General features: G+C 38.5%; 1 protein-coding gene across 4 annotated transcripts in view; it reads right to left on the bottom strand.

Annotated features, from left to right (window-relative positions):
* ANO3 (anoctamin 3) overlaps nucleotides 1–26,413 on the bottom strand; it is a 223,808-nt gene that overhangs the window by 39,435 nt on the left and 157,960 nt on the right. For all 4 annotated transcript variants that reach the window (XM_076343847.1, XM_076343848.1, XM_076343849.1 and 1 more), the window contains exons 7-13: nucleotides 24,511–24,555; nucleotides 19,623–19,754; nucleotides 18,129–18,235; nucleotides 16,639–16,694; nucleotides 11,272–11,393; nucleotides 9,889–10,023; nucleotides 3,954–4,050 (exon numbers count right to left, since the gene is read on the bottom strand). In XM_076343847.1, coding sequence (XP_076199962.1) covers nucleotides 3,954–4,050; nucleotides 9,889–10,023; nucleotides 11,272–11,393; nucleotides 16,639–16,694; nucleotides 18,129–18,235; nucleotides 19,623–19,754; nucleotides 24,511–24,555 — 694 coding nt within the window. The remainder of the gene's footprint in view (nucleotides 1–3,953; nucleotides 4,051–9,888; nucleotides 10,024–11,271; nucleotides 11,394–16,638; nucleotides 16,695–18,128; nucleotides 18,236–19,622; nucleotides 19,755–24,510; nucleotides 24,556–26,413) is intronic.

Below are 26,413 nucleotides of genomic sequence, written 5' to 3'. Positions count from 1 at the left end.
CTTATGCCAATGGAAGGGTGCAGGTAACCAGATTCGGTTTTGCTGTACTGTGACCTTCTCTTACATCTGAAGTTACTTTGGCCAGCAGGAACCTTCTGTATGCGAGGTGTGCTGGGATGCTGGGGCTGACAGCCCACCTCGGGCAGGTTACCCAACGCGCTCCCATGACAGCTGCCTACTGCAAGAACTCATCCTGCTGACAGATTTTCATTCTTCTAGAAAAGGCTGGCATTATTGCTTCTGCCTCTCAAATTCAGAAAACTAACTCAGGAAAGCACAAAAAGTTAATAGAAACAGTGTTGCCTGCCTCTATTTTGTTTCTTATTGAGTAAAATTATTATAATATTGTGAGAATTTATTAAAAACACATATATTTTACCTGTATGTCAGTTCTGTTTTTCTTTTTTTTTTTCTTTTTTTTTTTTTAAGGTTCTTAAATGGGAATTGACTATTTGGTATTGGGTATCAATAAATCCAGTATGTTCCCTGCATGAATCATACAGTGGGATCAACTGTACATACAAATATGTCTTTTGTTTCATTTTCCTTTTGCTTCCATAAAGGAAAACACAAACATAATGGGTATGAGACCGAAAATGTGAGAGGTGAACAAAAGCAGTACAACAAACCTGATGAACATTTTGAGTTTTGAATGTAGATCTGGGTGAGGATGTGATTTTGGATGTTCTGCTCAGTAAAGAGTGCACCTTTCCAAGGAAATACAAAATGAACCAACCAACCAAACCAACCTAATCCAGCAGAATTAATGTTGCTAAAAGTAGAAAATATGTATCTGGCTCCCGATCTAGCTTTGTCTTTATAGAAAGTGTTTAGTGGGCTAAAGTCTTTCAGCACCACACTCAGAATTAATATTTGACTGTCTTAAAGGCTAAATGTGCAGTCTGAGACTCCGTGTTGACCAGAAGCCTCCAAGCAGAAGTGAAATACTGTAGGACTCAGTTCTAGTCCGCCAGCATACCTGACTGATGTTGTAGTCATCATGTAAGACTTCAGGCACTTGCAATCCACCCTGAATCAACACCCTGCCCCGGGGCCTGAGGGCAAGGTGTGCTGGGCACAAAACCAGCCCGAAGAGCCCTAGTGCACCACGCTAATCACCCACAGATCAAAGAGTCCATTTCATGCGGACAAGAACGACAGCTTGGGCATTCGGCAATTCAGAATACAACTCAGATATTACATACCTTTCCCTTAAATTATAAGCTTTGCTTCAGTGTGGCATTTTTAAATGGAAATGGAATAAAGAGGGAGGGGATGAAAGAAATGGGTAGCAACAAGAAGGAAAAAGGCATCTTTTGTATTTTGTCTCCAGCTTTACAAAATGCTTGGCAGGAAAAACACTTGAAGTATGGGATTTTTCCGGCATTAGTTTGTTCTGTCTGAAGAGCTCCTCTAAAGCGAAACTTGGCAGATACTTAACGAAAGAAACCCTGACAGCAGTTTTAATAACGTGAAATATAAGCACAAGGTCTGATATAAATGTGGCAGGTCCTATGACTTAAGCAGGTTTGGGGAGATAAACTTCACTTAAAGGAACTCACTTTTCCTAATTAACTCAATGCTTATGTACTCATATACAATGAGCTATCTGAATTAATAAGGATTAAAAAACTTATTCCACAATAAGGGTGCCAGTGCCTGGAATGAATCTGGAATAGCTTATCAGCTCTTCAGTTGTGTGTGACAGCTTCCCTTCCCTTGGTCGTGTGCAAGGAAGACAGAGAAATAAGTTATGTTCCCACAACAACAAAAGCAGAGGGAAACGCTGACAAGCTCCACCTCAGGAACAAGAAAGCAACCAGGAAATGCCATTTTCTTTTCCCAGAGAGCAGATCTGATGCCTCATTTTTAAATATGTTAGTTCCACTTACTTGTATTACTAACAGTGCTTCAGAAAGTACAAAGGAACATTTGATTTGAAGTCAGATTGTAGTTTTCTAACATTACAGATTGTTTTCATTCACTAATTTGGGTGCAGACACAGTGGCAGTGCTGACATGTTTGGGTATGTGCTGCTCAACTCGAGCAACATGGTGGCACCCAGCAGGATCACAACCCCTGCTGGAAACCAGACGTTTCCTAGCAAGAGGGTAACAAGCGAAGCTGCAGTGAACTTTTCTTTAGAGACAACACGGTGAGTGAAGGCATTACAGTTATAACCTCAGAGTTATAAAAAGCCTCACTGAGCTTTTTTTTTTTTTCCTTCCCTTTTTGTTTGCCATTTGAGTGGCCAGATGGTAATCCTATTCCTTCCCAAAGAGAAGTGTCTCTCTCCCCCACTTGGGGGAGATCCAGAACAGACAACTCCTGAAAAGAGACAATTTTTGGTTGTTTTCTGTGTTCCAATCTAAGGTTGATCAGTTTTTCAGAGCAAAAGCATTGGCAGGAAAAGTTGGGAGCTTACATGAATTTCCGTAATATTTGCAGACATCAGAAAAGGGTGCCTGTGAAGGTGGAATATGAGTGGTTACTGCTTGTCTTCCCTGGTTGTCACCTGGTTTTGTTTCAAGGGGACTGGTTTGAAAATACGTGGAAGTATGGAGGGACTGCCACATTTTTTCTGCTGCAATGAATTATTCACAATGTGACATTAAATGTGAAATTTGCATGATTTAAGCAAAGGATGTCAGTGTAAATATAAATGAGAGAGAAAAACTGCTTCTTATTAACTGCGGATGTTAAAATAACAGGAGCTAGAGTTAAAGGGATGCCACAATGCTAAATGTATTAATTTCCTGTTAAACTACAGTGGACTGCTGAAGAGGTACTTGTCATCTTCTGAAGAGAGGCATTTCTGGGATGGGTTGTATAGTTTGCATAATGTTATTTTAATTAAGAAAGCTCTTATCTTCCGTACACATTTTAAAAACATAAGAAATTAGTAAAAAATGTTATGAAAGTCTCATGGAGCCATTTTCTGCTATAAAGTTATAGCAGTTATTTAAAAACATAAACCAGTTTTCCCTTAAGTATGACATTTTCAATAGTATTTATTGCTGTTGTTGCAAAGCAACTTTTTCATTTTTTTTATTTTGGCATTACAAAATAGAAAATTAAATTTGTAAAATCTAAATATAAACCAAATTTGTAAAATCTAAATATAAACAATTTTTATAAATGTTAAATGTTTTTAGAATTTTCCTTCACAGATAGATTTGAAATGTTGAGTTTTACTCAAAAAAGGTTGTTTTATTCAACATTGGTCCTATCCATACCAAATTTCAAAATCCAGCACAAAATTGATTTTCTCTTTCACATCGCTACAGTGTTGTTGTAATGCCATGGACCAGAGACAATCACAATAACATTTTATAAATACATGCTTCTGAGCAAGATTTATCTTATGGGCTAAAGAATTCCATGAAAAATGCCAAGGCTGCTTTTCCAGCACTATGAACATACCACACATCAAAATATATTGCTCACTTGAAAACACTGCACGTATACAGAAGTACTTGTGATTATTTAAGTTTGAAGGATAGCTTCTTGTAGCAAAATATTTAGTTGTGTAAAATCTTTGCATTAGTTTGACAGAGCAAAGCACATCACAGGCACATTATGGTAGAGAATTCTTTTAGGAGGAGCAGAAATTCAATTACAAAGTAAGCAAGGGAAACAGAGTAAGAAGTCAATTATAGGGGAAAGTAGGAAAAATCTTCCAAGAAAAGTTTTGTTACTCAGGGGACTTTAAGTTGATGAAAATAATAAGGATTTAGGACGGAAATCCTCACAGAAAGTAAAACAAATTTTAGAATGATCTCTGATCATTTCAGAGCATTCCCTTATTAGAAACATGAATTACAAAGGCTGAAAAAACCCTCTGTAGAGAAACATGTTTTGCAGGAATCTTTGCTGAAACAAGGGCAGCCATTACACAGTGAAAGTGGATCTTTAGGCAAAAATTATCTTGATAGCAATAAGACAATAATTACCTTGGCGTATATGCAGCTTTCATTGAGTTTTTGTAGTGTGCAATTGCGTTCACACATAGGGCACATGATGGTTTCATTTGCCTCGCAGATCTCTTTGCTTTAGTGTAAGATGGGAAAATAATGGTTATAAACAGGCTTTTAGCATTCTTAAGATTTTCTGAGGCTATGCCATTTGTGGTCTCTATTTGTTAACAGTATGCCTACCCCACAAAACTGGCTCAATAAAACAAATTAAAAGTGAATGTTTGGCATGAAAAGCCTAATCCCAAATCAGTAACCTTAAAACTATGGGCCCTAGAGTTGTATGCAATGTTTTTGGGCATCATGCTACACTTCTTGCACTTGTGAATATCCCATTCTCTCCCAAGTATCACAAACAGAAGAACAAAACATTGTTCACTATCTGTCAACCCATTTACTGCATGTTTATCTAAGCAACATAGAAGATACCAAACATTAAGAGGATGGACATCACTGGTATAACTACACTGATTTCAATCAACTTATCCCAGTTTACATCAGCTGAAGGTCTGGTTCCACAGGATGATCGCATGCACACTTAGACCCGTTGGTCACATGTAAAAACGCACTGACAGGGATTTCTGGCAGTAGTATTTCAAGTCTTTGCATTTTTATTTCCTACAGAAGAACTTATGTATAGGGCTAATAAAAAAACACTTTAATATCCTAACTTTGGGGAAAAATATCTTCAAAGATTCAGGAAGATGAAGTCACTGCCTTCACTGGGACCATTCATACATATTCAAAATGTAGTACATAATTAAGTGTCTTCACAAAGGCACAACAGAATTAACAGAAGTGCAAAAATGAATTTTAAGGCAAATTTTAACTGCATTGAGTAAGCTTCCCAAAGAACCTTACCAATCGCGTTTCCCTATCCTTTAGCAATGTTGACATGCCTGAAATGATCCTATGACACACTAGGAAAGCAGCAGTATAAACAAATGCCATGAAATCTCTACTGATTTGTTTTAATAAACATTGCACTTTCACTCTCCTCCTTATACAAGCTGAATTTACAGTTCTAATGCTTTATGGAAGATTATGCTTATTTCCCAATGAGTGCCTCTATTAAATCCTGTCTGACGTAACAGTAAATAGAAATAAAAGATTCTGGTTACCGAGATGTCACTTTTGTAATCTTCAGTCATACTTCACATAACATCAGAAACACTAATTCACTGAAACCCTAACAACATAATGTGGACCTGACAAAGGAAGTGTCCTAAGTAACCCTTAAGCCAGAATGAGCACAGCCAGTCATTTCAGAGTTGCAGTGTAACAGAAATCTTATAGTGTGTCACATCAGAGAACTTTCTTGCTTGCATTTTCGTTCAAATGATTAAGCACAGAAAATCATACTTCAACAGTATGTTGCAATGGTTTGGCAATAATACAAACTGTTGTCAAATATAAGGCCAAATTGTACCGTGCTTTGAATTTAAATTCAACATTATAAATGCTAGATTTTCTGTGTTCTATACCTTGAATTAAAATCTTCGTTTGTTTTTAATAACATATGAAGTTTCACAAAATTATACTGACAGTAATAGGTCACACGTTTTAGCACTACTCTGCAAATGCAATAACATTTGTTACGCAAGTGTTCGTGACAGGTGCTATGTTAACTGCTACTGCAATTCAAATCTTCAGTATAACAGAGCAAAACAAGCTTCTTCGTACTGTCCTCACTTATATAGCTGAAATCTGACTACAGCACATGGTGCAAAGACACCTCAAGCTATGCTGTGTTCGTGCCTGGCCTTTCTGTTTGACTGACAACAAAGGGACAACTTACAACAGTGATAATTAATGATACGTATAAACCCATCAAAACCAAACTCTTTAAAACCATCAGATTTATTTTTATATAGACTAATCAACATGTAATAGCTTAACATCTAACTTGAGAATAAAGATAGGCAATAGATATGGCACATAATTTGTTGAAAGAACCCAGATGAAGGTACTCCTGAAGGACTATTTAAGCCCTCCCATATGACAACCACTTCACACTTCCCCCAGTTTAGCTCAGGGAGGGCAAATAGATCAAAATATATTCAAAAGTGTATGAAACAAGAAATACGAAGTCATGTTCTGCATTTTTGTTTCTGTATGTCTGAGCCCTACGAATATAATCCAGATACTCTGGAAGCTACTGTGGAGTTTCTTCAACAGAGATTATCTGGATTTTTCTCTTGGTTACCTTCATCTCACAACTGAACCCTGCAACAAGCTGCCGACACTATAATCTCAGTACCCTGGGGGACCTCAGTGCCGGCTCCTGGCAACCACAGTATTACCAGGCTTTATTCCAAACCCATGCAAGAAAAAGAACATCCTCCATTCCGGCATGCTTTCAGTAACGCTGCCCATCTTATGCATTTGTTTTGTGATAGGAAAGAAAAACATCCCTAACCACGTAGAATGGAGAAACTTCTGTTTCTAAACATGGGACATGTATGCATATTTGCTTATAATAGTGTTTAGTCCCTGATACCACAGTGTGTATGCAAGGTTTTTGTTTTCTCATCTTATTTCACCTTCCTCCTCCCTGTACAATACCTTTGAATCATCGAATGATTCAATCAGACCTGAGAGTTTATTGTTTCCCTAAAACTGCAACTGAGGAAAGGAGAGAGAGACTATGACAAGGGGCAAAAGGCAGTGCGAGAGGGGCACTCACCCTGGGAAAGAAGGAAGGGTACCACCAAAAGGGAGCAAATATACACCATTTCCAACTTGCTTGTGGCAGCCACAGATGAACTACACAGAGCATCTTTCCTTCACACAGGGGGCAGGGACTGACGGCCCCGTGCCGGGCTGAGATGGGGTCCTGGCACAGGCTGAGACATATATATACTTATATAACATTTTTATATGTATATAAAAAGAGCCACCTGGCATCATGACAGACCTCAGGTATGGAGCAGAGGCAGGCACTCGTACAAGTTGTAAACAAGACAAGCTAGTTCTTAGGTGTGACATTATTCTGCATAACCCTAGAAGTATTGCTGCACAAAACCTATGGCTGGCATCACAAGCAATGTTTGGTTCTATGGCAATGTATGCTCGTGTATTTGCTTATTCCTTCTCTGCTGAAACTGAGCTGGACCTCAGTGGAAGAAGAAGAAAATGATCATTTTCTGCCTGCAGCCGCCAGAGGGGGGCTCATGGCAGCTCCTTGCGCCGGAGAGGTGAAGGGACATCACTGAGGAAAGCATGCTTCTGCAAAAATAGTTTGATCAGTCGGTAAGTTCAAATTTTGTGGTATGCAAGACAGATGAAAAATAGGGTTTTTTTGACAGAATTTATCATATTGTAAATCAGTACTTCCTAACATCCACTGATTACTAATAACAGATGTTAATAGGGTGAAACCTGTTTCACGTAAAGTAGTATTACACTGCATAATACTGAATCTGGGGCAATGTGGCAGTTATGACATTGCCATAATTCCCTGGCACTAGGTTTACATTCCTAATTGCCACCGAGTTTCCTGTGTCTAGATTTTGTCAGAACAACGTACCCAACTCTGTTTCTTCCTGGCGGCTGCTGAACATTGCATTTGCATACTGCAATAGCTGCAGTGCTCAAAATCAAATTATATATTTTAAAACTGTTATAGATGTTTATCTAGCAGGCTTCTTTAAATGACTGCAGAAACACTAGATAAGTAATCTCACAGTCCCAGAATATGGCAAGAATAAGAACATTTAGGTTGTGTAGTGTCTGCCTGCTAACGGATGACTCCTGTCTGCTCTAGGTAGGAGGTTTCTGTCTAACCCTCACTAACCCCTTCCAGGCTAAGTAAGCAAATGTGTCAAGGAGCAGCATCTGTTACCACTGGCCTTTAGAATTGCCTAAGTACACAAGGTGATACAGAAAACATCTACGTACATTTTATCAGGCCAGTCACAATCAGCTTGAGTTAGTTAAGCTCTGTTCTTGAATCCACGTCTTACTAACTTGGTCATAGCAATGCACTGATATGACAGTATTGTGTCACGACTAACCAGAGGGACTGCACAGATTCACACCACCAAAGGCAGAGAGGACCTTCTGCCTTCTGAATTAACACATCCAGATTACAAATGTGGGGCTGCCATAGAGCACACAGCTAGGGCTTCTGCATTAACCCACCTCACCCTCTGTCAGTATTTTGAAATGAACACTGGCTAATGTTAGCTGTAATAACTACATAAACATTCCCCTCCCCTTGTAAGCATCTAGGGCTTATATGGAGGATCACCTAACTTTCAGGCTCTTGCTTCTGGAGTAGAGTCCAGAGCCCCTGATGGGCGCCAGCATGACACTGAGGCACCTCAGGATGGGACCTGACACAACCAGCCTCCATGGGGAGCAAACTAAAATCTGTATGTTTTGTCCACAGCTACTCAACAGCAGCCAAGAAGAAAAACTTAGGGGAGGAAAACATGAAAGCTAGCCTACCTCTGTGCTCCTGTGATTTACACCCTGAAACCTTCAGCAAGCAAGATAACTGCGTCTCTCTATTAAAAGAGCGAAGCAGCAGTCGGGTCTCCAAGTCTTCTCAGGAGAAGTGTATGACACATATACAAGCACATAATAGCTTACAGTTTGAAAAAATTAAATTCTTAGAAATTCTGTTCTTTCTCTTGGGGGGTGTCAATGCCAAATCTTTCTCTTCCACAAGGGGTGCCTAAAATATTAAGCTATACCCTGATAATAGTAGATTATGGCCCTTTGTTCCCCCCCTTGTTGAAACTGTGCCATTGTACATGTGAAGAATACAAGATTTCCAGTTCAACAGTCCTAGTCCCTGTACTCTAAGTACAGGCTGATCCTCTACTTTACATTACATCCACTGGATCTTAAGGACGTTTATCACGCAAAACAATCCTAATAGAGAGAACAACATCTTAAAGATAGCATAGTTTCCTGGTTGATACATTTATTGCATTTAATACAGTTTGAAGTTGTAAAGTCTCTCAGGAGTTTGCTGTACAAAAGCAAGCCTAAAAAAGCTTTAATTATAGCACTGCAGAATATAATAACTCACCTGGAAACAGAAGCTAAAGACAATTCCATAAAGAAAACGTAAAATAGTCCTGCTCAAAGCCCAAGAAACAACATTTCCCATGAAATCTGACTCCAAGTATACTTACAGCCTAAGCATCCCAACTGCTTCGAGGAACACTTGCAATTTTAAGAGCACTGATACTGTTGTGTCTGATGACATCTAATGGAAAACTTTGTAATAAGGGTGCGTCCTCTGAAACAGTTCCTAAAAATACAGTCAGCACTTAACTCGAGCACCCTCATCACTATTTCTAAATTGACATAAACCCCTCTCAGAGCAAAATCACAATGGTGGGAAACTTCATGAACACTAGGTTCATTTCATGTGGTTGTAATCTCCCTGAAGCTGGGTCTCCTGTCTGCAGTTTACACTGACATAGTTAAGAATTTTGTTAAACTCAAAGTTTGCCACTATTAACACTGAGAGAAAACAAAGGCATAGACAAAAGTAAGTTGAAGTTTAGCAACTGTACTACGCTCTGGAAGTTATAGGCAAGATGGAGGTAAAGAGGGAGTATGTCTGACTGTTTTTTCACCCGTTAGCCTTGACTAGAATGACAACCATTGCAGTACCCATGACATTAGAATTGGTACTTGCTGTTTTTCCTTACACACAGAATGGGAATCGCTGCAGATGCAGTGGTAAGAGCACTTGCTGTGAGGTACGCATCCAGCTTGATGCAAAACAGATATACAAAGTGGATACACTTGAGTGAAGAACCCAGTGTTTTATTTGGTTATTTTTACATGATTACCATATCTGGAAAGCATTTGTACGTATAATAATGATCTCAGTTGTACCAGACTGTTCTTAATTTTCAACAGGCTATTATGTTTTTAAATGGGATTTTACCTTACTTGGCTGGAATCCATCGTAAATAATCCATAAAGGAAAACAAAGAGCCCAACCAGGGCAGCAGGAATAAGCATTCCAGTATACCACCCCAACCAGGCAAAATACAGTCCAATTTTTTCACCAAAATATCGCCTACATGAAAAGGAAACACATACACTGTTTAAAGTTAAAACTTATGGTGACCTCTATCTTCACAGTAGTAGAATAATTCTAATGAGGAACTACCGTTACAAGTTTATGGTAAAATTATTGTCAGTTTACCAAAACATTTTATTTCAGGCTAGCGTAACGTTCTAGTGGCACTAATTGCAGACTTACCAGAACATATATTTTATAAGGATATAACTGAAGTGCTCTGTAATTTTCATGTCCTTGCAATGACTAAGTAGATGTACTAATTCCAACATTATTAAATGTAGGACATTTTATTTGCACACAGAGATAGATATATATCTATATATATCTAGACACACACACAGACACGCAAAAAAATTTCTGGAAAGGGATAAAGTTGGTACGACCTAAGTATTCCATTATAAAAAGCATTTATGATTGAAATATGTCATATTACATGATTATCTAACTATTATTAGCGAAAACAATGGATTGAAAACACAAGTTGAAGATTGAGCTTTAATTCTTCAAAACTTGGGTATCAGTTGCTAGAAGAGATGAAGTAGCAGTGACGGGAAAGTCAGTCATGGATGATACTATTTGATCAGCACAGAATTGTCCCGTGGCACATGCTTAGCCTTCAGTGGAACAACATTGGGCACAATAATTGGTTCTGACTGTCAGATCAGGAATAAAAACTGACAGTAAGGAAAAATGAATTATTGGTATTCAATATCAAAGATGAGGAAAGTATGAAACCCAAACATCACAATTATTTAACTTCAATTACATATATTTCTCTGCTTTATATTTGGTAATGTATGACATTAATTATAAGATATATAAACAGAAGTTTATTTAAACCCATGCAGAAACCTAACAATTAGGCTGCATTTTCCCTCCACTGGATCTGGTAACTCTGACTGTCCGTGTGGGTAACAGTCTTTGCTCTCAAAGGTGCTCTCATGAGGGGCAAGCGTCTCTGATCAGCAGATCACTTCATGGGTTTGTATTTTAAGTTTCACACTGCAAATTGTCAAGCAGCTGGATCTATGTGCCTTTTGTGCAGCCTCTTTTGAAATTCATAGCCCTGCACAAAAGAGCACCCAAAAGAAGCAACTTAGAGAATTCCAATCTTATCTGACAATACCAAATAGCTAAATTTTACAGGAAAGCATAAGGATGAGGAATTTAGCAGTATGGTTAATGGACTGTTACCAGGTAATTTGTATCACAGAAACAAGCTACTGTTCAAAGTACTAATACCTGATTAAATCGAGAGGTTGGTATTTGTACCACATTCCCCACCGTGCCCAACGTTCATATAAGAGGTGTCTGTGATTCTGAGCTCCATGTGTTTTGATGGGATGTCTGCTTTTGTGGCTTCCCTGAAAAATGCAAAGAAGTAAAATTTACTACTAGGCACTATAGAAAAGATATACATTTCTTAAGCATTTGATTATAATTTTAAAAGAGGCATCCACTATTTTTAATGAATAGGTCTTGTATTATGGACATCTCTAGGACATGTCATCTGGAGCTAACACGTAAGCCTGACAGAAGAGATATGGTTACATATGCTTCTGAAATGGCCGGTTTTTCTAAGAATTAATGATAGAACCATACTAGTAGAAGACTATACAGAACTACTCAACTCTATATGGCTTCAAGTACAGTGTTTCTATTTCACTAATATATGCTTATTCGTATGCTTCCACCTATTTCAATTTTTCAAATTTTTTTGAGATGTGTTTGTGTTATCTTTTTTCCCCTCTCCTATGAAATTCCAGAAATTTCTGGTACGTCAGCTTGGTTCTCCTTTCCTAGACATTTTCTATGACTTTATTTAACTCCTGTTTACAAGTATAGAAAACCATAGTCTTTCTGTGGTACGGGTTTTCAAAGATGATGGAAACAACAGAACTGGCATTATTTTGAAACCTACACAGGGTGCTCGGAGGTATTAGAAGCAAAACACAGAGTCAGTCTGACCCAAAAGGAGTCCTTCCAGGCCATGCCTGACATTTACAGACCGCCTGACAGCCTGAAAGGATAGCCTCATACTCAGCAGTCGAAAGGTAACACACAGATTCATTAGAACCATCCTAATCATAATCTCTTGTATTTGTAATTTTACTCCAATTCTGAAACAGGACATCTCCTTCAGTTAAACTTTTTCCCCCCAAAAAACCCACTACGCAGTTATGGTAAAGAAAATCTTTCATCAAATAACTGCAAGTGAGCCAAATAATTTCTTGGGAGGAGCACAGAGCTCCCCAGAGCAGTACTTCAAAGTTAGCAATCAGACAGATTTCTTGACCCTGGTAGATCCAAGTAATTTAGCCATTTAGATTTTTATAATTTATTTGAAATCTTGAGCATCCCCTGCAATTGAAAGAACACAATTTACTTGTTGCAATCTGCTGACCCTCTGGTTTAAGAATGAGTTATAAACAAAGCTAAACATAGCAAAGAGTCCAATTCTATTGATTTCTCATTACAGCCACCAAAGAAGCATACAAAAATGTCAACACAGGATGTGACCTTTGCAACGTCTAGGAACACCTAGGAACAGAACATCGACTTATGCTCAAAGTCACCTGGATGAACGACGGCAATGCATAAAGTATTACCCAGTACCGCATATTTTTAAATCTCCCCCCCCGCCCTCCTTCTTTCTGTACTGTTTATCCATAACAGAGTTCAAGTCTCAGCATTCCCACTGGGACTGAATTTTCACTCTCATATGCCCATGTGATAAAGAAAAAATAAAAAACAAAATAAAAATTGAGTGTTCAACCACTAGCCCTTAGCACCAGTCAAGCAGCAATTAAGGTAAGAGTGGCTTAAAAATATGACTTCATTAACCTTAACTGAAACAGTAGATTATTCCATAACAAAGGAACATATACATAAAATGGATATGACAGCATGGTTTTGACAGCCAGAGAAAGCTTCACAGGTTTTTCTGGTAGTATGGCCAGCTTTTCCCTGAAGTCAGTAATGTACAGCTGAAGCGTTAACAATGATGTTCAATTATTTATCTAAAATACTCCTTCTCTATATTCATAGAATCATAGAATAGAATAGTTCGGGTTGGAAAGGACCTCTAACGGTCATCTAGTCCAAACTCCCTGCCGTGGGCAGGGACATCTTCAACTAGAGCAGGTTGCTCAGAGCCCCGTCCAACCTGACCTGGAATGTTTCCAGGGATGGGGCATCCACCACCTCTCTGGGCAACCTGGGCCAGTGTTTCACCACCCTCAGCGTAAAAAATTTCTTCCTCATATCTAGTTTGAATCTACCCCCCTTTAGTTTAAAGCCATTCCCCCTTGTCCTGTCACAACAGGCCCTGCTAAAAAGTCTGCCGCCACCTTTTTTAGAAGCCCCCTTTAAGTACTGATAGGCTGCAATAAGGTCTCCCCAAAGCCTTCTCTTCTCTAGGCTGAACAACCCCCAACTCTCTCAGCCTTTCTTCACAGGACAGGTGTTCCAGCCCCCTGGTCATTTTCATGACCCTGCTCTGGACCCGCTCCAACAGGTCCATGTCTTTCTTGTGCTGAGGGCTCCAGAGCTGGATGCAGGACTCCAGGTGGGGTCTCACCAGAGGAGAGCAGAGGGGCAGAATCGCCTCCCTCGACCTGCTGGCCACGCTGCTTTGGATGCAGCCCAGGATATTGTTGGCCTTCTGGGCTGCCAGCACACATTGTTGGCTCATGTCCAGCTTTTCATCCACCAGTACCCCCAAGTCCTTCTCGGCAGGGCTGCTCTCAATCCCTTCATCCCCCAGCCTGTATTGATACTGGGGGTTGCCCCGATCCAGGTGCAGGACCTTGCACTTGGCCTTGTTAAACCTCATGAGGTTCACATGGGCCCACTTCTCCAGCTTGTCCAGGTCCCTCTAGATGGAATCCCATCCCTCTGGTGTGTCGACCGCACCACTCAGCTTGGTGTCATCTGCAAACTTGCTGAGGGTGCACTTGATCCCACTATGTCATTGATGAAGACATTAAACAGTACTGGTCCCAATACAGACCCTTGCGGGATGCCACTCGTCACCAGTCTCCATCTGGACATTGAGCTGTTGACCGCTACCCTCTGGATGCGACCATCTAACCAATTCCTCACCCTTTACCGGACAGTCCACCCATCACATCCATACCTCTCCAGTTTAGAGAGAAGGCTGTTGTGGGGGACCATGTCAAAGGCCTTACACAGGTCCAGACAGATGACATCCGTAGCCCTTCCCGTGTCCACTGATGTAGTCACTCCATCATAGAAGGCCACTAGGTTAGTCAGGCAGGACTTGCCCTTGGTGAAGCCATGCTGGCTGTCTCCAATCACCTCCATGTGCCTTAGCATAGCTTCCAGGAGGATCTGTTCCATGATCTTCCCAGGCACAGAGGTGAGACTGACTGGCCTGTAGCTCCTCCCTGGGTCTTCCTTTTTTCCCTTTTTAAAAATCAGGGTTATGTTTCCCCTTTTCCAGTCAGTGGGACCTTCTCCGGACTGCCACAACTTCTCAAATACAATGGATAGTGGCTTAGCAACTTCATCCGCCAGTTCCTTCAGGTCCTGCGGATGGATCTCATCAGGTCCCATGGACTTGTGCACCTTCAGGTGCCTTAGATGGTCTCGAACCTGATGTTCTCCCACAGTGGGCGGCTCTTCATTCTCCCAGTCCCTGCCTTTGCCTTCTGTGGCTTGGGCGGTGAGGCTCGAGCACTTGCCAGTGAAGACCGAGGCAAAAGAGTCATTGAGTACCTCTGCCTTCTCTGTGTCCCAGGTAACCAGATCTCCCGTTTCATTCCAGAGAGGGCCCACATTTTCCCTTGTCTTCCTTTTATCCCCGACGTACCTATAGAATCTTTTCTTGTTGCCCGTGACGTCCCTGGCCAGACTGAATTCTATCAGGCCTGTAGCTTTCCTAACCTGATCCCTGGCTGCTCAGACAATTTCTCTGTATTCCTCCCAGGCTACCTGTCCTTGCGCCCACCCTCTGTAGGCTTCCTTTTTGTGTTGGAGTTTGTCCAGGAGCTCCTTGTTCATCCATGCAGGCCTCCTGGCGTTTTTGCCTGACTTCCTCTTTGTTGGGATGCATCGCTCCTGAGCTTGAGGGAGGTGATCCTTGAATATTACCCAGCTTTCTTGGGCCCCTCTTCCCTCCAGGGCTTTGTCCCATGGCGCTCTACCAAGCAGATGCCTGAAGAGGCCAAAGTCTGCTCTCCTGAAGTCCAGGGTAGTGAGCTTGCTGTGCGCCCTCCTCGGTGCCCTAAGGATCTTGTACTCCACCATTTCGTAGTCACTGCAGCCCAGGCTGCCCTTGAGCTTCACATTCCCCACCAGCCCCTCCTTGTTGGCGAGAACAAGGTCCAGCATAGCACCTCTCCTCGTTGGCTCCTCTACCACTTGGAGAAAGAAGTTATCATCGACACATTCCAGGAACCTCCCAGATTGCTTATGCCCTGCCACATTGTCCCTCCAACAGGTGTCGGGGTGGTTGAAGTCCCCCCATGAGGACCAAAACCAAAAATTTAAAAACCAAACTTTTCTCTTTTATTAAAAAAAAAAAAAAAAAAGTGGAGGCTGCAGTACAAGGTAGTCCAAGGGACTAGTACAAGGTAGTACAAAGAGACATCCCTTTTCCATTCCAGACTGGAGAACTCTGGACCCACACAGCAGTTCTGCTTTGCCCAGTTGCTTTTCTGGCAGAGATCTGAAATGCTGTAGCAGCTCGAAGGAGGAAGAGAAGTGCAGCCCATTTCCAGTCCCTCCAACTCCCGATGCTACAGTCAAGAAACTATACAGCCAGCACTGCTCCCACAGGTCCTTTGTGTTTTCCATCAGGCCCTCATTGGCAGGAGACACCCGCTGCCTCTGCCAGCATATTACCAGTATTTAATTATTAATACCATATAAAAAAAATTACTCTCAGCAATTTGTAAAGCACAGGACGGTCCTTTGAAACATGAGACCAAGTCACAATATTCAGCCCAAGCAATCACAGAGTTCACAGCTGCAATCACCGTGCTACTGACGGCATTTAAAATGACTGAAGATGTGTGGCTTGCTTCTTTCTTTTCAATACACAAAGATTGTCTGAAAACCCTCTGAAGTCAAACACAAGTTTTTCATTTACTTCACAGGTTTACAGTCTTCAGTAGACTTTAACCTACTGAAGAAGATATCGTCAAGGAGAAGTTATCCAGAACTATTCAGAAAAGACTAAATGGGAAATAATTAACCAGTCTCCCTAACTGTGATCAAGTGCACAAGCTATTAGAAAAACAGAACATTTTGTAGGTGGCAAGCAAAAATAATTTAATACAACTAATTGGAAAAAACTGATATTCTCATTAAGAACTCCACAGGCAATGTCTGGTTCATAAAAAAAAGGATTATAACATTCTAGTTCAGTAAGAAAATGCTCCAGGAAGTTATTATAATGCATTATAGAAGAAAAACTTAAAAAGCCAATGTTAAAGTAAGAGCCATAAATAAAAAGAAGTCTCAACAGATTACATAGTGAAATTAAAAGTTTGCAGGACAAAATTAAAAATAAAGTAGGATCTCAAAACATTAACGCAAGCTTTAATCTAAATAGAAAGACAAATACAAAATTAACCAGGTTACCTCATGTGGTGGAAATGCTGCTTCATATGTTCCATTATTTAGTAATCTATTAATACCTAAAAAGAAAAAAGCATTAATTCTGATATCAGGTTTTTATACACATTTAATTTCAAGCAGTGAGAATTTTCAAGTTACATATTGAGAATGTAACTTAATATTAGATGCTCAGGATGCTGCTGAACACGACAGTAATCAATAATCCCACCAGCTGGTTGCGCAGGTCGTGCTGATCCCTCCAGATTTCTGACTCTGACCAAACTACAGCAAATTTCTGAGGGCCAACATCTGCAACTTTTCTCTCAGGGTCAGGTGCTCGTGCCAGATCAAGTGTGAGAAAATAGTTACCTTCAGGTTGTATTCATCAGAGCATACGATATAGATTTTATGGGTGACCAGATGATCTGACATACACAGAGAGTGGTATGGACAGACGATCCTTAAGGCAGCAAAACCCCTACAGGGTTAAAAGCTAACCTGCTGTTATTTTTAAATGTAAGCCATCTGAAGGAGATTGTATCAGAGCAGGGCTCTGCACCATACTGGCTACAGCATTTTGGATCAGTTCCTAGAGTCTTCCTAAAACCAGATTTGTTGTACTATCAAAGCATATTATAAAAAAAATAAATAATAAGTAACTGTTACTAATTATAATAAAAAGATTCAGTAGCCTGTAAGAGCACACCCATAGCCAACAGTTTCCCCAGGAAATAAGTACTTGTGACAGATTTCAGATTTGTCCATTCAAATATACAAATTATGCTAAACTGATTTCGTAATGAAATTTGCCATTATCAACTTCAAAGGCATTAAATTTGAACCCTTGTTTTCTATGTTTTTCTTACTACTGCTTTTCTTCAGAAGCTCAAGCAACAACTTTCTGTAATTCTATCATCTTCATAAGTAGAAGGTTTTAAGTATGTCTATATATATTTAATTCTTAATTTAATTCCTGCAAAGAAAACAGGAAATCATACATACATCCCCTGTTCATTGCAAATGAAAATGAATAGTTAGACCTTCTAAAAAATAATACTGCAATAGGAGAGTTGATATAAACTGAATTTAGTCTTCAGGTCAACTGTCTCTGAGCTGCATGGAGACATCAGACAAGTTAAGTGTAGCTCACATGGATTCTGTTGGACTGGAACTGCTGGGTAGTAGCAGAACTACTAGGACCAGTCCTAGAAAACCCTCGACAGTTTTCCGAGGTATATGTTACCTTTATTGTGGCTCTTGATCACATAAAGTTATCATAATTTCTCCAATTTATTTTAAAGAATGAGTAATTAGGTGAAAAGCATTGCCAATTTTCACTGAGTTATTTAAGAAAGTAATTGATGTGACATTCCTTCAACTCTGTTACTGAACGAATAAAAAGATTTCAAGGAATGGCAAAATTAATTGAGTTTACTCAAATGATACTTTTCCAGGCAAGTAAAGATACAACATTTTTATAGCTTCAGGTTAAGAAAAAGATACAGCATTCTCACCCATTTTGGATTTTCCATCTTCATACTTAGTTCTCTGTAGCATATGATGCACGATTCTACTTCTTGTGGAATTGCTGAAGAAGCTGTCCTTGTTGTTTATCGTAAAACTATTAAAATAATGAATGTCTTTCAATATTCAAACAATGCACAGGTGTTGAATCATAGCTGCTCAAATGTTTTCTTCTTACAGTGATTTATTGGATCTTTACCCTCCTTGGCTACTGCACAAGATGTAAGATTTTACATCCCTAGAGCACCTTCTCTGGTCCAATAAATTTATCATTATCACAGATTATTGTTGGCAAAACAGAGCAACTAAAACTAAATTCTAAAATATCCTACTATCTAGACATTTCTGTTCTGGATATAATTAATCAAAAAAAGATCTTCAGAAGCAGTGGTCATTCTCAAATTCAAGTTACTTATGAGTTGGCAGATGTCTGTCATGGAACTACCAGAACTACTATTTAGGAAAAAAAAAAAAAAATTATCTCCATGCACTGGACACTTGAGTAGTAGCTCCACATCCACTTTCCCTTAGAGAATCCTAGGATAGAACCAAATAAAACATCCTTTCCTAGATGGTTCTGGTTTCTGGACGCCAGAAATCTGACATGCAGGAGCTTTTGCCTACTTAGCTGTGCCAAAAGTGATGCTATTACAATTGATAACGTCAGCTGAGCTGGTTGAGAAATAACACCAAAACCAGGTGATTGATCCAATGCAATATAGTCAATTACAGAAAAAAAAAAATTGAGATTATAATACAATTACTCTATCTTTCCAGGGTAAAGTCAGTCCACTAGAATACAGCTTCTTTACCAAGAAGAAAAAAAATCCCTATTTAGCCTAATTTATACTTCTACTTTAAATGAATTTTTCCCTCCTAAAAGAATTATCACAAAATATGTTTAAAATGAAGAAACAGACAGAATTTTCAAGTCTTACTTTTTGGGTCCTGAAAAAATCTATAGCACAGTTAAACTACATCATCAAATCATGCTGATTTGAACACATATAGTTTTTATTTGGTGTATATATATTTATACTGTCAGAGACAAAAGCATTTTTAAAATGCAGATCTGATGAGAAAGAAAAAAAATCATGACTAGTTGTAGCTTTCCTCCAGGTGTTCCCAATTTCAACAACTGTCTCAGGTTTTGCCTAAGTAAAAGATGTAATTAAGCAAAGCAAACTTGAGCTAGTATTTGTATTTTGTAGTGTAATGGAAAGAAAAACTTCTAAACCAAAAAGGCAGTGTTCATTTTTCAGTCAAATTTTTGCCTATACTACTAAGTGACCCTCAAATAGCAAGTAACAGAGAGTAGATTTTAGCCTTAAGAGAAAACCCACAGAAAATATCAGCTATGATACTGGGTATTTGTCAGTGACCATCTGTTAACGGCTGCCTCTGTGGCACTTGCTTAGAAGAACTGAGAAAATAAAAAAAATCCTTGTGGTCTCTGGCACTGCCTTTCCAGTTCCAGCACTTACTGGTGTATGCGTGCACGGCTAAAGGGTGCTGTGTAGCAATCTGTTTCTTCCAGATCAGGTAGGGCCTCCTTATCAAGCTTCATCGGATTTCTGGGCAACCAACTTTTCAGCTCTCTCATATTCCTCTGCAAACTAAGACAATAAGAAATCAGATTTACATGCTTTCACCTGCTTGTTATTTCTAGCTGCAACATTGCACATTTAGTGACATCATACTAGAAATGAAAGCAGGAAATTTCCACATTAATTAATTAAAAGAAAATAAGGAGTTAAGAGTAAAATTAGCAGTATTTATTTGTGATCTATCTTGCACACTTTACTCAAGTACAACTCATCCTAAAATTAGTGGGATTATGGTCTGAGATGGGACTACAGTATTGAGTCTGGGGAAAATGATTTTCCAAGGTAGTTCATCTGGCAGAACTGTGGATGCTTATGCCTTACTCAAGAACATATCTAATTTCTCTAGCCCCACTGGACAAGGCAAGTGTAACTCCTCCTCCCTCCCTTGCCTGGCAACTCTTGACACTGAAATTCATAAAATTTTAAATACGAGACTGCTCAGGATCAAATTTTTATGGTTTTCTGATTTCAATAAAGCTTTCCCCTGCAAAATTTTCATCAAAATCCAAGGCCCGATATTGCCTTACAAAACAATATACCTATACATCAAATAAAGGATATGTTATACAGAAATGGTTATACAGTCTTTAGACAAAAAACTAGGTATGGCTTCATGCAATTTCCTAAAAATTGACATTGTAAACCACAAATAGAACATAATCTTTGTATCCTCAATTACATTATCTACTGTAATTGAGCCCTAACAAAAAGGGCTTTCTTCCACTGGCAACTTGCCTAAATAGTATCTCAGGACATGGTTTATACAGGGGAAAATCTAGGTTTTTTTCTAGTGCAGTTAATTTTCAAGCAAATGCTAGAAGTTACCTCCTTATCACTTCAATTTTGCACTCCTTGCTGACCTATATTTTTTTTTCATATTCAACTGCAATGAAATGCAGGTATTTAAGGAGTAGGTCTCATATTACATGAGTGCTACATTACGACCCCATAAGCATATCAGAGATCCAGAAGTCTGAATTTTAGAGAAACATAACCCTAAATAATATTTTTTCAGCAGGATTTGGGCCTTACTCAATGAATATGTATGCATGATATATAAAGCATATGTATCTCATATCCACAAAAAGTGTAAAGCTAAGTATCAGATTTTTTTTTATTTGAGGTGAATACTTAACTGCCTGCACTAAGCAGAAGCACAGCTACCCATTTCATAACTAAGAGTAGTAAGTGATGACACAGTAAGTTGCTCTCAGGCAGCAAAGCCACCTTTGTGAAAATGTACCTCTTATTATCAACATCAGCAAAAAAAAGTTCTACCCCTATTTGACACCCTGTCAGACAAATCTAAGCCAAATGTGAAATCAGAATTTTACACTGACATTGAAAATTCTCAAAATTTTCTTCTTGCTGTATATATTGCCAAGGTATTGGTGCACACTCTGTATGTAACTGGTATTGCACTTGAGGGACGCCACTCTATTTGACAGTAAGCATTATGAGCCAAAGAACATAACTATGTTCATAAAGTTGAAACACAGAATACAGTTCCCAGGCAGGCGCATCCCTTAAGTGTCTCCTTTACTCAAATAATACCTTACTGTGTGAGTTGATTATCTTATTGGTTCCAGTGGAAGTTCTCTCAGTAGGAAGTTATACATACTGTATGTAAGTACAGTTTTCACTTTGTTTTCTCCATCCTTTTTTCTGTTGTACACATGCTGATTTTTTTTAGAGTCAAAACCCAGGCTTTTCTTTATTGAGGAAAAAATGCAGATGCATCAGGAAGAAGAACAGAAAAACAATGCATCTGATTTTAGATTTTTCATTATGAAAATCTTTTAGAATTGGTTACGTAAAAAGCCTTGATCATTTTCCCGCTCCAAAAACCTAAAAAACTAGTAGATAATTTTTATCTTAAAGAAATTAGCTCTTTTTTAAAATTCATGTCTGCTCCTTTTAACATGCAAAGTAATGAAGAACAGCATTGGAATAAATCATAAATTATGTCCACATTACATTTGCAATTTCTCTTCTGAGGCAAAAAGGCTTTTATCTAAGGTGTGATTGCTTTTTCGTTACATTGCTTATGGTTGATCACTCCAAAGCTTAGTGCCTTCAGATGGCATAGAATATTTCAACTGAAAAGCACATTCCCACCCCTCCCCATACAAAAACAATCCAGCAAGAGAGACCTCTTCTTGGCTTACGTTATTTTACGATTAAAGAAGAAACTGAAGTTTTATGGATTTTTCATTCAAAGTGATAACAAATTTCAGACAAATTTTTGCCTAAATCATAGGACTAAGTATTAGCAGTCTTACTCAATAGCTTTCTAGGTCTAAAGTAGCAATTTAAATGGATTCTTGACAATCTATTCAGTGTAGTCTATCTAGTAAGAGTAAAAGCAGACAGAGCTGGTCTGGTGGAGTCACTCAGAAAGTCAGGAGTTCATGCAATGAGATGACAAATGCCCGGTGGAACAGTGCTGCAAAGATGTGGGCAGCACTTCAGGTACGCTCTTATTGAAAGCACTCCAGCTGGTGCTATTGTAACTTTATGCACCTTGGACTATGGGATATTATTCTGAAACACATATATAATTTATTCTTAGATATAAAAATTAATATTTTATGAAGATGCCTGTAATTTCAGCTTTGCTCAACTTTCATGCTCAACTGTACTGTTACATTTTATGTGGTTGGTTGTTCTTTTTTGCAGAACTAGTTTAGGTCAAAAATCTTTGCAGATTACGTTTACTCAGCAGACTGCAATGCAAAGAAACAAAGTATAGGTGAATTTGGAATTATCTGATCAGACTCATGGAGTGAGATGACCAGTGGCAGCTGCTTAATTCAGGTATGTTAGGTATTTTTGACAGCAATCACCACCCAGTATTTTGATAGGTGTTTGTGCCTCTCATACATTGAAAAAATACACCACATAGCTATCACATATAAGAAAGGCAGTATACCAGTAAGCATGACATTTATCTTCTGTCCTGTCATTCATGCTTCTAATAATCTTTTGCAGACTTTTTAAAGGACATTTATAGATATATACATCTACCATATAACCATGTCAATAAATTCAGAGAAGTGTACATGCCACAGCAGGGTCTAATACACTAGCGTTACCTCATATTCTTAAATTATAGAAACTCTATAGCCTTAAAATTTTACCTTTGATATACAAAGATTTTAATACAGTTCATGATCATAGCTTTGTAAACTCCAGTTAATAACTTAGAAATATTAATGAGATTTGATAAATTACAGAGAAGCAGTTAAGTTTGAAAAGTTGCAAGATGAAAAGAAACAATGACAGCAGAAGAAGTTAAAATGGTGAGATGTGTATGACAGCAATTTTAGAGTTAGCTTTCATTTTTAGAGGTAGCTTCTTTTTCTTCTTCTTCACACTATTCCTTTGTGCACTGGATTGTATATAGTGGCAGAGAAAATATTCAGAAAAATATTCATCCCCAAATTCTCACAAGTAAAAACAGTTGTCTCAAATGAAAAATCAATCTGGCATGAAAATTGTTTATTAGTTGGTTCACAGGTACTGTGCAACTTCAATTGCATGTTTCAGACATCTGTCCTTCTAAATAAAGAAAATAAATTTATTTAATATCTAGGACTCACCAGATGGATTACAGATGAAATGAGACAATTTTGCAGTAAAGCTTGTTGATTTTGCCTTTGTATTACAAAGTACATCACTTACATTTTTCATAATGCACACTAAAATGGAGCAAGCATGTGAATGACTGGGAAGAGGAAAAACGCAGTTGTAAATTTATGTTATAGATTGTTTTATTTCAATATATTTTAATTGCTTATGTATTTAAAGTTTTCTCACTTTACCATTCAACAGTGCTTTGTCTATTTTTGTTAGCTGATAATCTTGCAAACTGATATCATGGGACTACTTAAATTCTTCCTGAGAAATAACAAGAACTCTTCATCACCTAAAGTAACAACAGGAGAACCTCAATCAAACGTAATCTCATCTCAAAATCCATCTCGAGAAAACCGTGATAGAAAACTGTTTCAGGAGATTTCCCTCATGTAAAAATTTTTATATCTTTTCCGTAGGTAATGAGGATTTACAAGACATCATTATGTCTGACTGGAGCAATGGGGAGTGATTACAGCTCACAGTGTCCCTGTTCTCACTCCCCAGCCCCCCCAGGCTGCTTTCACCCACTGCTGTGTCCTCTTGTACCCTTCTCCTGGCTGACAGAAGCAGCAACAACAGCAGCAGCCGCAGGTGAGGTTTGCATGTCTCTGCCTCCCAGAGAGTTAAACAGCTTTTACTGCAGCGTACAAGTTATTCTGTCAGCTATCAAATAAAAATTCAAAACAGTCTTCAGTGTGTGGCATTGATTTAGTCCTGATCACCAGCACACACGAGAGAAGTTACGTTTGCATGTCTAAGGAAAGAGCTGACTACCAGAATCTGAGACATACACTCGAAAGTATCTTCCATGCTAAAGAAATATGCCTTGGTAACAGCAGACAGAATTGTAGAGATGGCTCCAGTATTAAATCTTTGCTGCCAGGATAAGGCCTTTTTTTTTTTCCTTGGCATAAACACTTTTGCATTTCTAAGAGAACTGGCAAAGCTTTACAGTACTGCATCTTGTTACAGATGAATATTTTAACACTTTAAGCTAACATATTTTGAGTTTTCGGGAAAATTAGATTATTTTCCAAGTTTCCTGGATAAATTTACAACTGCGAATGGATTTTCTTTAGCAGGGTGACTATCTGACAAAATGAGAAGCTACACATCACCCACCAACCTGCCCATGGTTTTGCTCCTCCAGTCAGTGTAATAACATTTTTTCCTGAAAGAACAGCAAAAATCAGCTGAGAATAATCAAGTAGGAGACAGTTGAAATAGATATATACATTATAAAAGAACACTGGACATTTTAAAACATGCATTTTCATAGGCAGAAAGGTGAAAAACACTTTAAAAAGGCAACTGAAATAGAGCAAGTCATTAAAATGCTGTGATTTCACATTATTTTCAAGTTCAAAATTTGTTCCTGAGTGAAAATTAAATTTTAGATTTGTACCTAATATTAATAATAGCTAATCAACAATTAATTCATAAGACACCCAGCAGACAGGGTTCAATGGTGTTATGCTAGTATTCATTTAATGTGGTCTTTCTTAGCTTTTATTTCATGAAACTCATTTTAGAAGAATTAACAAGCTATTAAATGCCTTATGCACTCTATGCACTGAATACCATAAGCACTTAACGCCATTAGATACTATCGTCATTCTCTGAAGTGGTATACCATCACCTTCACTTGACATTTTGCATCCAACTGAAGAACAATACACAGCCCTAAAAAAACCCCTAAGAGTACTAACTGCAACAAACAACTTTTATGCTAACAGTTGTTTTCTCTCCACCCTTCACCTGTAATAGCAACTTAGGGAAACAAGACCAGAAAGTCCCAGTAAAGTCTTCTGAAAACAGTTATTTTGAAACCATATAGAAACATATTTGCTGCAATGTAATATTTTACACATCCAGTTTCATTTTTTCAGGGTTTTTTTCTGGCCTCCTCCTATCATTTCATGTCATTTCAACTACACAAAGGCCTCGATCTTGCAGATTCCTTGGGGTATCCGTATCTTTACCATGGCACTCATCTGGGGACAGTGAAGTTCAGCACCAGGGCCTTTGCTCCTCGCTTATTTCATCATCTACTTAAAATTTGCCTAAATCCTTTCTACTTCTGCAAGGTTTACTTTTTAGGAGGAATTAAAACAAGCTTATTTGGATACATTAATATAAAAGTTTAGCATTATTTTCAGTCGATATTTTATCCCCCCCCCCCATTCTAACACACACAAAAATGGTACTTTCACTCTGACTACTTCTCCATCACTTCTTAGCCTAAAACCATACATAGTTAACAACACCTGCAACTGCCCATCTGGGCAGTATTTGAGATTGTTACTTTAATGTAAGTAATGTACTTTAATCAATGAAATGAATATACATTAAAAGGATTGGGAAGGAAATGTTGCCTAGAAAATACGTGGCCATTGGAAAACTAAGTACCAATCTGCAGTCTGTTGGCAGCCTGACACTTGGTACTACTAGGTAGAATTGTAAATGAAGCAATGAAGAATTATTAAAGGATTTTCAGACATTACTTTTTTTTTAACAAAACCCTTCCTTCATTCCCTTTAATTGCCCTTAGCTGTTTTGCACAGAGTCCAGGTGAGCTACAGATACAACTAATTTATTCATTATACACAATAATAATTATGTGTCACAAGACATACTTGTAGACACGGATAAAATTAACCTTTTGTCTGAGTTTCAGAAACATAACAGAGCTTCATTTCTACTGACAGACCACATACTTACAAAAACATCTATAAATTGTTAAAAAAAAAAGTATAATTGAGTCATGATCTAACCTTGGTGCTGACATAAATCCTGTTTGAAATCATACACAAGACAACAGTGATTACCACAGAGTCTTTTGAAATGCTAGAAAAATTTCCTTTTGTAATTGAAACACTGAGATTCCATCTATATTACATATATGATGTACACTATATATCTGCCAACACATTTAGGTATAGTGCCATGCTAAAATAGTTCTAGGATGCTGGGTGGTCCCTCGGGTCAGCAAAAAGCATTTTTACTTCTCAGCAACAGAGAGAAATAGT

This window comes from Aptenodytes patagonicus, chromosome 7 (genome assembly GCF_965638725.1).
Source record: "Aptenodytes patagonicus chromosome 7, bAptPat1.pri.cur, whole genome shotgun sequence".
Taxonomy (NCBI): domain Eukaryota; kingdom Metazoa; phylum Chordata; class Aves; order Sphenisciformes; family Spheniscidae; genus Aptenodytes; species Aptenodytes patagonicus.
This window is presented reverse-complemented; position numbering and strand designations above follow the sequence as displayed.